General features: G+C 38.8%; 1 protein-coding gene across 1 annotated transcript; it reads right to left on the bottom strand.

Moving 5' to 3' along the window:
• Positions 1-3,629: 3,629 nt before the first annotated feature.
• LOC128186625 (uncharacterized) lies at positions 3,630-10,230 on the bottom strand. The gene is made up of 2 exons (XM_052856454.1): positions 10,076-10,230; positions 3,630-9,690 (listed from the first exon to the last, which is right to left on the bottom strand). The coding sequence occupies exon 2, from the start codon at positions 9,594-9,596 to the stop codon at positions 3,630-3,632; it is 5,967 nt and encodes a 1,988-aa protein (XP_052712414.1). The 5' UTR covers positions 9,597-9,690; positions 10,076-10,230.
• Between the last annotated feature and the right edge of the window lie 1,111 nt (positions 10,231-11,341).

Below are 11,341 nucleotides of genomic sequence, written 5' to 3'. Positions count from 1 at the left end.
ACATTTGAACAGCTGACTGATAGGTAGCAAGACTTTTAGGCCCCAAGATGTTTAGGCCCTTCATTGATAAGACGCTTAGGCCCGAACATGTTTAGGCCCCAAGAAGTAGGCACCAGCCTACATTTTTTTAAGTTAATTATAATTTTCATTTTATTTTTTAAATGAATAATGGTTTAGGCACCAGCATACATTTGTATAAGTTAATTATAATTTACATTTTATTAATTAAAACTTCATTTACTTTAAAAATTATAAAGAAGTATAATCTGCATCTTATGCATAATTAATTATTTTCTAAATGTCATATTATTTTGTCACATCATATTATTTTCTATAATTAATTTTCTAATTAGAGATCAAAGAAACGGTAAAGACTTTCATTTACTTTGTGTATGACATGAATTAAATTGTTAAAACAACACCCCCACCGTATCCTGCTCCCTCTCTAGATAGGTGCTAATTAGGAGAAGATAATGAAGAGATCCTCTAGTAATACAACGAGGGTTTCACACCTCACTTTGGAAGTAAACCATGAAGAGACGGGTCTCCAAAAGAAGACAGGCCAAATACAAGTTAAGCTTCATTGGCAGAAAAATTACATAATTTGGAGAGATATCCTTTAATTGTACAAATATGATCACAGAAATAATATTTCACTCATGAATACTTTTAATGTACATGTAGAAACACTTGTCAATATTTATCAAGAACATTTTCAAAGTCTGTTCTTCCAGAAAACAACTTTAACAACCTATTGTATTGTGATTTTAACCTTTTTTTGTCATTATTACTCCTACTGTACATGTTATCCTTGACTGTGTGTCGTGTACATTTGTATATACTGATTTTGAACCTCAAATACCAGTGAACTGGCTTGAGCGAATAAAGAATTTAATTGAACTTGTATTTGGGTAATAAGTACATGTAGGTCAATTCTTTTGGGATATATAAGGGTTCTTAAAAATATTATGTATAAATCAGTTGCCATAAATAAGCTTACTGAACAATTCTATGACATTCAAGTGTTGTATAATTCCAGTAATAGAAAAAACTAGACTCTAGTTGCAAAAGCAACAAAAAGGTCTTCCGTTTTGATATACATGTATCTAAGATCTCTTTGAAACAATATTTTTTGTCTCGGGACCGGAAACGGATAAACTGAAGTGATTAATAAAAACAAAAGCTGGTATTTCTCATACATTTGCTCAGCGTACAACAATGTTTGTCAGGCTAGATGAAACACCCAGGAAAGTCAGTTAAAATTGTTAAAAACATGATTTGTTTGAACCCTTCCGGTAAGAATCGGAAGTGACAGTTGACAAAATTAAACCCCTTAAACACATCCCCAATCAAATTTCTATCAATCATGAAAGTTTCGAGTATTAATTGCTTACAGTGACAAAAATTTCGCGGATATCAAATTTGTAAAAAGGAAAGCTACATAGAGACATTTGAGATATCTCACCGGAAGTAAAATTTATTTGCTAATTTAACATTATATAGATGACATATGTAAGATTGTAAACTGATATTTTCATTTTATGTAAAATGAATAAAATATAAAAAAAAAACAAATTTTTAAAGTGCTTCCGGTGACGACCGGAAATTACGCCGATCAAAACAAAATAGTGTATACACATGTACATACATAGGTCTATCATCCCACAAAGTTTGATTGTTCAAGTCGTCACCGTTTTTGAAATCTCTAGGAAACAAGGTTTTTTGTCTCTCGACAGGAAACGGACAAACGGAAGTGTTTAATGAAAATGACAGTTAGTATTTCTTAACCATTACACAACAGGACTTTATTGGCTATCAACATATCTTATATTGTCAAACAAAAACAGTTAAACTCTTAACCAACTTGAATTGTTTGAACTCTTCCGGTGTTAACCGGAAGTGACGGTTGACAAAATGAGAGCGGTTAAACACATCTTCTATCAAATGTCTATCAGCCATGTAAGTTTTGTGTCTTGGTCACTTACAGTTTCTGAGATCTCGCCGAAATAATATTTGTTTTAAAAATAGTATCTGAGATATTTGAGATATCTCACCGAAAGTAATTGTTTTTTGTGTATTAATCATCGGATAGATGACATATGAAAGCGCTTATTCTTATATTTCAATTTTGTGTTAAAGAAATAAAATGCGTAAAAACTAATTTTTGAAGTGCTTCCGGTGACGACCGGAAGTTATGACAAACAAAACAAAATAGTTTAAACACGTCTACAACTATAGGTCTATCATCCCTCAAAGTTTGGAGGTTCAAGTCTTTATTGTTTCTGAGATCTCATTGTCCATAGCTTTTTGTAGCGGGACAGGAAACGGACGACAGGAAGTGAATTTTGAAAAAATAAAAAAAAAAACACCTGGAGATATTATCGGTCTTCACAGTTCTAAAAATTTCAAGAAAATCCATTCAGCCATCTCTGAGAAATCTGGTTAAACTTTTAAAAAACTTGATTTGTTTGAACTCTTCCTGTGTGGACCGGAAGTGACGGTCGACAAAATAAAAACGGTTAAACACATCTTCTATCAAATGTCTATCATCCCTGTAAGTTTCGTGTCTTGATCACTTTCAGTATTTGAGATCTCGGGGTTCAAACATTTGTTTTAAAAAAGGCTACATGAGATATTTGAGATATCTCACCGGAAGTAGAATTTTTATGTTTAGTTAACATCGGAAAGATGCAATATGTAAGCATTTAAACTTATATTTCAATTCTCCGAGAAATATATTAAATGCGTAAAAGCATAATTTTTTAAGAGCTTCCGGTGACGACCGGAAGTTACGACGAACAAAACAAAATAGTTTAAACACATCTACAACTATAGGTCTATTGTGCAGTAACAAGCTTCAGACTTGAGTTGTTTTATTGCCTCCTCGGAGAGGGTGAGAAACTACAAAAGTTACAACATTTATAAGTACATGTACAGACATCAACATGACAATCCACATTTCACATTATGCCAAATTTAGAAAAATCGAGCGTGACTCATGTGCATAATGTTAGCTGTAAAATCTAACAATCATAACATGTCAAATTTACTTCTAAAGAGTTCAGGTAAGTTATCGAGACAGCAAATTGTAAAATATCTGGAATAAAATCACGTTAGAGAAATAATGAGATAGTCCGATCTATGTTTTACTTAATGCTAACGTCCTGCCGATACACAAATCTCTATTTCTGCTGTAAATATGATGTGACATGTAAAAATAACTGATGCACTTAAAATGTAACATAATTATTCGACACTATTAGCAATGTAAAGACATGACACTTACAGTTTATAAACATCCAAGCCCTGTTTAGTCGGTTAACAGAAAACCATGATGTATGGCGCGAAGCCTTTCTCATTATAAAAATATCCCTCCGGATATTAGATAAACCTAAACAATCTCAAACCGGATAAAATTGAAAAATTATCAAAACAAGTAACAACACACTCCCCTTCTGATTTTGACTAGAAATCAACATTTAAGCAAACTATATCAATATGTGAAAATATAATCAAATTTGACAAAATATTCTGATACTAAACTGGTACCGATATCATGTAAAAGTACATAATACAATAAATCCGATCCCACACACGAATACAAACGTTGTCATATTTCGGTGGCACACTCACTTAACCTCCAGGAGCTTCACAAGTTGGGTGATCGGACGAACATAGGAAGTGGACGTATCCCCTCGCATTACCCGCACTTTGACCTTGCGAACGAGTTCATCTTCGCTTTTGAAGGCCTCTTCGATTACTCCCATCGGCCAATGGTTTCTGGGGGATTCACTGTCTTTCAGAAGCACAATGTCACCTTTATTGAAGTGGATTCCTGGCAATTTCCATTTTGGTCGGGTCTGGAGAAGGTGAAGGTACTCCGAGCGCCAGCGGGTCCAAAAGTTGTCGGCAAGATACTGTACTCTTTTCCACTGGTTTTTGATAGCATCTTTCTGGTCGCAGCTCGGTAGGTCAAAATCATCCAAAGGATTCTTTTGAGTAAGCAGCTGACAAGGTGATAATACCTCTGGTTTATCTGGGTCCGTTGATACTGGCACTAAAGGTCGTGCATTTAGAATGGCACAAACTTCAAGCATAAACGTTGATAGGACTTCGTGTGTTAGATCATGTTTGTTTTGTAGTAAGAAGGCATCTAGGATCCGTCTACAACAACCAATCATACGTTCCCAAACTCCTCCGAAGTGCGAGGCATGGGGTGGGTTGAAGATCCAAGAAATTCTGTTATTCTTCAAGTAATTGGCTACAGGGCCCTTCTCAATAAATTGGGCATCCAACTCTAGCTCTTTCACACCGCCAACAAAATTGGTGCCTCTGTCCGACCTGAATTGTTTAACAGGTCCACGAATGGCCATAAATCTGCGAAGAGCATTGATGAAGGAAGGACTGCTTAACTCCTCAATGAGTTCGACGTGGACAGCTCTGGACACCATGCATGTGAATAGAATGGCCCAGCGGTTATGGTTTCTTTGCATGCCTCGTGTCTTCCTGTAAACAATAGGCCAGGGCCCAAAGGTGTCGATTCCAACAAATGTGAATGGTGGCCCGGTCTCTAAACGGTCTCTAGGTAAGTCTGCCATTTTTGTCCAGCCAAAGCTGCCTCTAAGTTTTTTGCATGTGACGCAACTTCTAAGCACAGAAATGATTAGTCGCTTTCCACCCACAAGCCAAAAGCCAGCTGCTCTTATAGCACATTCTGTTAAGTGACGTCCTTGATGTTGTATGTTACTGTGAAAATGACGTACTAGGAGAAGTGCAATATGATGGCCTTTGGGTATGATGATTGGATGATGATCGTCTTCATATGGTCGATTAGTGGAGATGTGCTGCAGCCGTCCTCCAACTCGAAGGATTCCGTTTGGATCTAAGACAGGATTTAGGGAAAGAAGTGAGCTGTTTTTAGGTGGTTTACTCCCCTTCATGATTGATTGCACCTCTTCTTGATACACTTCATGTTGGACTTCCTTTATGATGAACTGCTCTACAGGTAAGTGATGATTTTGTTTTTCTCTTTGGAAGCGCACAGCAATCTTCCTTAAGTTTGTGATAGCTCTCTTGAGACTATTCCAAGATGAGAATTTCGTAAATCTGGCAGTCAAGGATAATACTTTTTCTGGATGATCTGATGTCTCAGTCTTCAGGTTCACAACTTCTTTCCTGATCTCTACATCGTCATCCGCCTCGACTACAGGGAAATACTCGTTCACATGAACATATTCATTGACAAGAAATTCTGGTCCTTGTAACCATACACTATGCGGAAGACTGGAAGTCTTAAAACTTCTGGTGGCGATATCAGCTGGGTTGGATTCAGTAGATATGTAGCCCCACTGCTCAGGTCCACAAAAGGATCTTATGCGACTCACACGATTGCACACATAGACATGAAATCGTCTCGCCTCAGCTGAGATGTAGCCTAGAACTACTCTGCTGTCTGAATAAAAGCGGAATGCACTCTTTGCAATGTCCAATTCTTCTTTTACAGTTTCTGCTAATTCAGTAGCAAGGACTCCCGCGCATAACTCCAAACGGGGAATGGTGTGACCGTGTGTCGGAGCCACCTTTGCCTTTCCCACTAAAAATCCTACATCTGTAACATTGCCGGTACTGACTCTAAGATAGGCTACGGCTGCAATGGCTTCCTTTGAAGCATCGCAGAAGATATGGACACTGGCATCGTCTGCTGAAGTCACTGAGGTCTTGCCATACATGCGGGGAATTCTGATGTCCTCTAAACACTGAAGCGAGTTTACCCAGTTTTCCCAACGGATGAGGAAGTTTTCTTGAAGTGGTTCATCCCAACCTACTTGTTTCACTGTTGACATTACCTCCCGAAGAAAAAGCTTTCCTTGTAATGGGACAGGAGCCGTGAATCCTATCGGGTCAAACAGACTGTTGATTGTCGACAGTACCCCTCTGCGGGTAAAGGGTTTCAGGTCCTTTGAAACTTGGAATATGATAGAATCGGTTTCAGTGTCCCAGGAAACACCTAGACTTCTCTGGACTGGTAGTGTGTCACATCCGAAATCAAGGTGTTTCAGGTCTTTGGAGAGATCATCGTTAACAAACTGCTGCAAAACGGTTTTTGAGTTGGAAGCAATCTTATGCAGTCGAAGTCGTCCTCCTATGCTAAGCGCCTGTTGTGTTCTCCTCATCAGACTGACGGCCTCTTCTTCACTGGTACAGCTCGTCAGACCGTCGTCAACATAAAAGTTCCTGTTGACAAAATCTTGTACATCTGTGTCTGCATGTTGAACAGCCTTGTGTAGTCCGTACGTCGCAATCGAGGGAGAAGGTGTATTTCCAAATACGTGTACAGTCATTCTGTATTCCTTGAGTGGTGTATCAAGATCACCATCAGGGTGCCAAAGGAATCTCAAAAAGTCTCTGTCTTTCTCTGTAACCTTGAAATTATAGAACATCTGCTCTATGTCTCCAGTGATGGCTATCTCATCCTTGCGGAACCGCAGAAGAACTCCTAAGAGATTGTTGGTTAGGTCTGGCCCCTTGAACAGAACATCATTCAATGCTAATCCCTCATGCCTGGCCGAAGAATCGAAGACCATACGTATGGAGTCAGGCTTTTTAGGGTGGTATACCCCAAACAATGGTAGGTACCAGCATTCAGAATTCATTGAAATCGGTGGTGCTATCTCAGCATGCCCGTGGTCAAAGATTTTCTGCATGAAATCTTGAGCATGACGATGCTTCGTTGGGTTACGTCGAAAGCTGTTGTCTAACATCAGAGCTCGTTTAAGGGCTTGAGTTTTGTTATTGGGTAGAGTGGGTCTATTCTCCTTAAAGGGCAGGGGTGCAGTCCATCGCCCATCTGCATCTTTCTTGAAGGAAGAATTCATAATTTCAATGAACTTTTTATCGTCTATGGATGGTCCAAGTTTTTCATCGTGTTCTGTTTTCTGGAAAACACTGCTGACTACAAATAGCTGATTTTCACAAGGCTCAAAAAGGGTAGGCCTTCCGTTTGAGAGTACAAAGGTCTTGTTTGTGTTAACGACTTCTGAGACATGAGTGTTATTTAAGCATACTCTGCCAAGTATAACCCATCCTAGTGGAAGCTTCTGCGCAAATGGTAAGGAAACTTTTCCTATTTTCTGTTCCATCACGTGGTGGACCTCCAAAAGATCTCTGCCGATCAACAGTTCTATCTGCACTTTGTTGTCTATCCGTGGTATACAAGACGCAATATCTTGCAGGTGAGTGAATTGACGTGCTATCTGGGGGGTCGGAATTTCATCCCTGTTGTTTGGAATTTCATCACATTCCAGAAGGGTAGGAAGTTCAAATGAGCAAGTCTTGTCCATAGATTGCACAATATATCCTACACCTTGTCGACCAAATACAGGTTTCTTCCCGGCACATGACACTAAAATGTAGTTATGTTCTGGGCCTCTTTCATGGAAAAAGTCAAAGAGTGTAGAAGTTGCCAGAGTTTGATTACTCTGATCATCCACTATGGCATAAACAATCCGAACTTCCTCCGGTTTGTTTTTAGGGTGTACACGAACCTTCAGTATCTTGGCGCATGATCTGTTGGTGGAACGGGTAGTTCCACATATCTGTGTACAGGATGTTGATACCTTGGAAGCGCTCGACTCCCCTTCATCCTGGATCAAGTTGGGGTGTAATGCTGTGGGATGTGAATAAGCATTACAGATGCTGCATTGCACCTTGGATTTGCAGTTTTTGGCAAGGTGACGCTGGTCTGCACAACACTTAAAACAAATCTGTTTCATGCGAATGAACTTCATCCTTTCTTCTAGAGGTTTCTGTCGAAAGGCTCTGCATTCATTTAGGGTGTGGTTTTTTCCATGCAATGGACAGATTGTCACATCTGACTGACACACAGCTACTTCTGTCTTTCTAGTTGACACATTTCTTGGAGGGGGGTTTCTTTGGTATACACTTCGTCCACCACTTCTCTGTGTTTGCTTCTGATTATCTGACTCGTATACGAATCCTGGGTCATTTTTCATTTTTGCAAGATTTTGAAGGAAAGAAGTGAAGTAAGTAAATGGTGGAAACTGTCCGTTATGGTGCAATTTATAGTCACTTGCTTTATGAGTCCATTTTTCTTGTAGATTGAATGGCAGTTTAGACACAAGTTTGTTTACACCGTAGGAAGAGTCAAAATAGGCTAGTGTGATTGCGTTCTGATCATCACTCTTGATTCCTTCAATTTCAGTTGCAAGATCTGCTAGATCAAAGAATTCTTTCCTCTGGTGATTTTGAAGTTTTGGAAAATCTAAGATCCTTTGTTGAAGTGTGTGTTGAATTATTTCTGGACTTCCAAAACGTGTGTCAAGGCGTTCCCATGCAAGTTTTAATGCCTTTTCTGGGTCCTGTACGTTCGCTGAGCGGATGCTTTGTACTTGCTTGGTGGAATCTGGTCCCAGCCATCTGACGAGCAAATCAAGATGCTCTAGAGGCGATGCCTGTACTTCTGTGACTATGTTTTGGAATGTCGCTTTCCATGATGAGTAGTGGGTTGGATTATCATCATAAGTAGAAAAACGTGAAGATATCAGGTCCTTTTTGGCAATATACCTCGTGAGGTGATCGAACCCATATGGGGAGAATGGCTTGGCTGATGGGTTCAGATTGGATGTAAGATCCTGATTCTTCTCACACGGTGTGGAATGTTTTGGGTTACAAAAGTTCTTGAAGCTTCTTATGGACGAAACACTAACCTGGTCTTCCCGATTTTCTTTCAAGTTACGTACGTACTGTTTTGTCCGTTCTAAGGTGTCTTGTTGACACTGCTCCTTCTCTGCACACTCTTCGAGGATTTCTCCTTTTTCTGTGTCATTAGCGAGTGTTTCTAATGCTTCAAATGTAGTCTGGGCTACAGCAACTGCTTTGCGACTTTCCAGAATCTTTCGCTCTGCTTCGATGGCTGCTTGCTTCCTTAGGAGCTCCGCTTCCTCTTCTGCAAACTTCAGGTCCAATTTTGCGGTTTGCAGGCCCACTTTAGCTGCTTGGCGTTGGATGATAGTGCTGAGGTTTGAGCCAGTTGTTGAGGGGACTTGAGATGTGACGCTATGCCTACGCTTTCCTACAGATGATTCTTTGTTGAGAGAAGAATAACTCAAGTTCCTTACCACTTCTTCTTTAACACGGAGTGGTAATCCTTCAGTTTGACCGTTACTTTCTGCAAATTGTGTGTAGGATGGCACATTATCCGTAAGTCTACTTTCAATCTCAGTTATCATGTAGTCAACTTTACCACGAACTGATGATGCAACTAGCCTGTGTGAGGCCTCTTCCCTTAAGCTAGCTGCTGTTCTTGTTCCTTTTAAGTATGACACATATTCATTGGACAGACTGTTGTACTGATTAGCAAAGTGGATAAGGTCAGACTTCATAGCTCGTAGAACATTTTCCTCCGTTGGACGGACATCTTCAAATTCTAGAATCACCGTTTCAATGTCTCTTCTTACATCTCGGAGTTGGTCATTATATTTCTCTACTTTGTCCTCGAACAGCATTAGGGCTTGTTGAGTAAGTGTCCTCACTGATCGTAGATGTCGATCTGGTAGACTGCATGTACCGATATCCATGGCGTATGAATGTGTAGTACAAAACTTTTCTCACTATGCAGTAACAAGCTTCAGACTTGAGTTGTTTTATTGCCTCCTCGGAGAGGGTGAGAAACTACAAAAGTTACAACATTTATAAGTACATGTACAGACATCAACATGACAATCCACATTTCACATTATGCCAAATTTAGAAAAATCGAGCGTGACTCATGTGCATAATGTTAGCTGTAAAATCTAACAATCATAACATGTCAAATTTACTTCTAAAGAGTTCAGGTAAGTTATCGAGACAGCAAATTGTAAAATATCTGGAATAAAATCACGTTAGAGAAATAATGAGATAGTCCGATCTATGTTTTACTTAATGCTAACGTCCTGCCGATACACAAATCTCTATTTCTGCTGTAAATATGATGTGACATGTAAAAATAACTGATGCACTTAAAATGTAACATAATTATTCGACACTATTAGCAATGTAAAGACATGACACTTACAGTTTATAAACATCCAAGCCCTGTTTAGTCGGTTAACAGAAAACCATGATGTATGGCGCGAAGCCTTTCTCATTATAAAAATATCCCTCCGGATATTAGATAAACCTAAACAATCTCAAACCGGATAAAATTGAAAAATTATCAAAACAAGTAACAACACATCCATCATCCCTCAAAGTTTGAATGTTCAAGTCTTTATCGTTTCTGAGATCTCATTGTCCATTGCTTTTTGTCGCGGGACAGGAAACGGACGACAGGAAGTGAATTTTGAAAAAATGAAAAAAGCGCCTACAGATATTATCATTTCCTATCAGTCCTGAAAATTTCAAGAAAATCCATCCAGCCATCTCTGAGAAATCTTGTGGACAAAAAAAGGAAAAAAAAAAAAAGAATAATAATAACTAGACACGATCTCGTTGCGAGCAACGAGGAGGTCTTCCGTCCGATTTTTAGGATGTTGAATGACCTTACTCTTAATCTTCGTCAACGAAACGTATCAGGAAAAGGAGGCGGGATCTAAGAGAAATCGGTGAAAGACTATCTATACCTTTGGTGTACCTTATTTGAAGGATCAGCTCCTTTTCATTCATTTTAGTTAAAAGTTATTTTTGTGAACCGCTAATAAGTGTTTAGAAATTGGTAACCGTTTTTGAGATATCTGGGAAAATCGTTTTGATATCCGGTCCTAAAACTCATTTAAGGATCCAGATAAGAAACAATATATGGTTGTACATTTTTAAGCACATAATTTTGAGCATCTTTTGTTAAATACTGCTTTCCAGAACTTCCCTCTTTTTCGAGATATTGAGGATTAAAGTGATGGACTTCTGGCCCCTTAAAATCCCAAATTACATAACATAGGAGTAAATGATTGCCATGTATAGGTAAAAAAACCTGATAATGAACAAAATTGCTTCTATAACGTATCACAACATATTTCACAGAAAAAAGTTATCATTAAAAGACTTTAGAGCCCCCTCAGCCCCTTATTGGAAGGGCCAGCCCCTTTTTCTTGATTTCAAATGAAAGCTCTTGTCAATTCAAACACATTTTGTTCAAAAAGTAATAACAAATTGTATGCCGTTCTCGAGATATCTTCAAGGGTCGTTTTAGGGACCGACCCTGTAACTCCCTTTAAGGACCGCATAACAAAGAATAAATGGTTGTACATTGTTAAGCTCAATATTTTGAGCATCTTTTGTTTAATATTGCTTATCAAAATTTTCCTCAATTTTGAGATATTGAGCATCAAAGTTTTGGACTTCT

Source organism: Crassostrea angulata, chromosome 6 (genome assembly GCF_025612915.1).
Source record: "Crassostrea angulata isolate pt1a10 chromosome 6, ASM2561291v2, whole genome shotgun sequence".
NCBI classification, from domain to species: Eukaryota; Metazoa; Mollusca; class Bivalvia; order Ostreida; family Ostreidae; genus Magallana; species Magallana angulata.
Note: the sequence above shows the minus strand (reverse complement) of the source record. Positions and strands in the feature narration are given on the sequence as shown.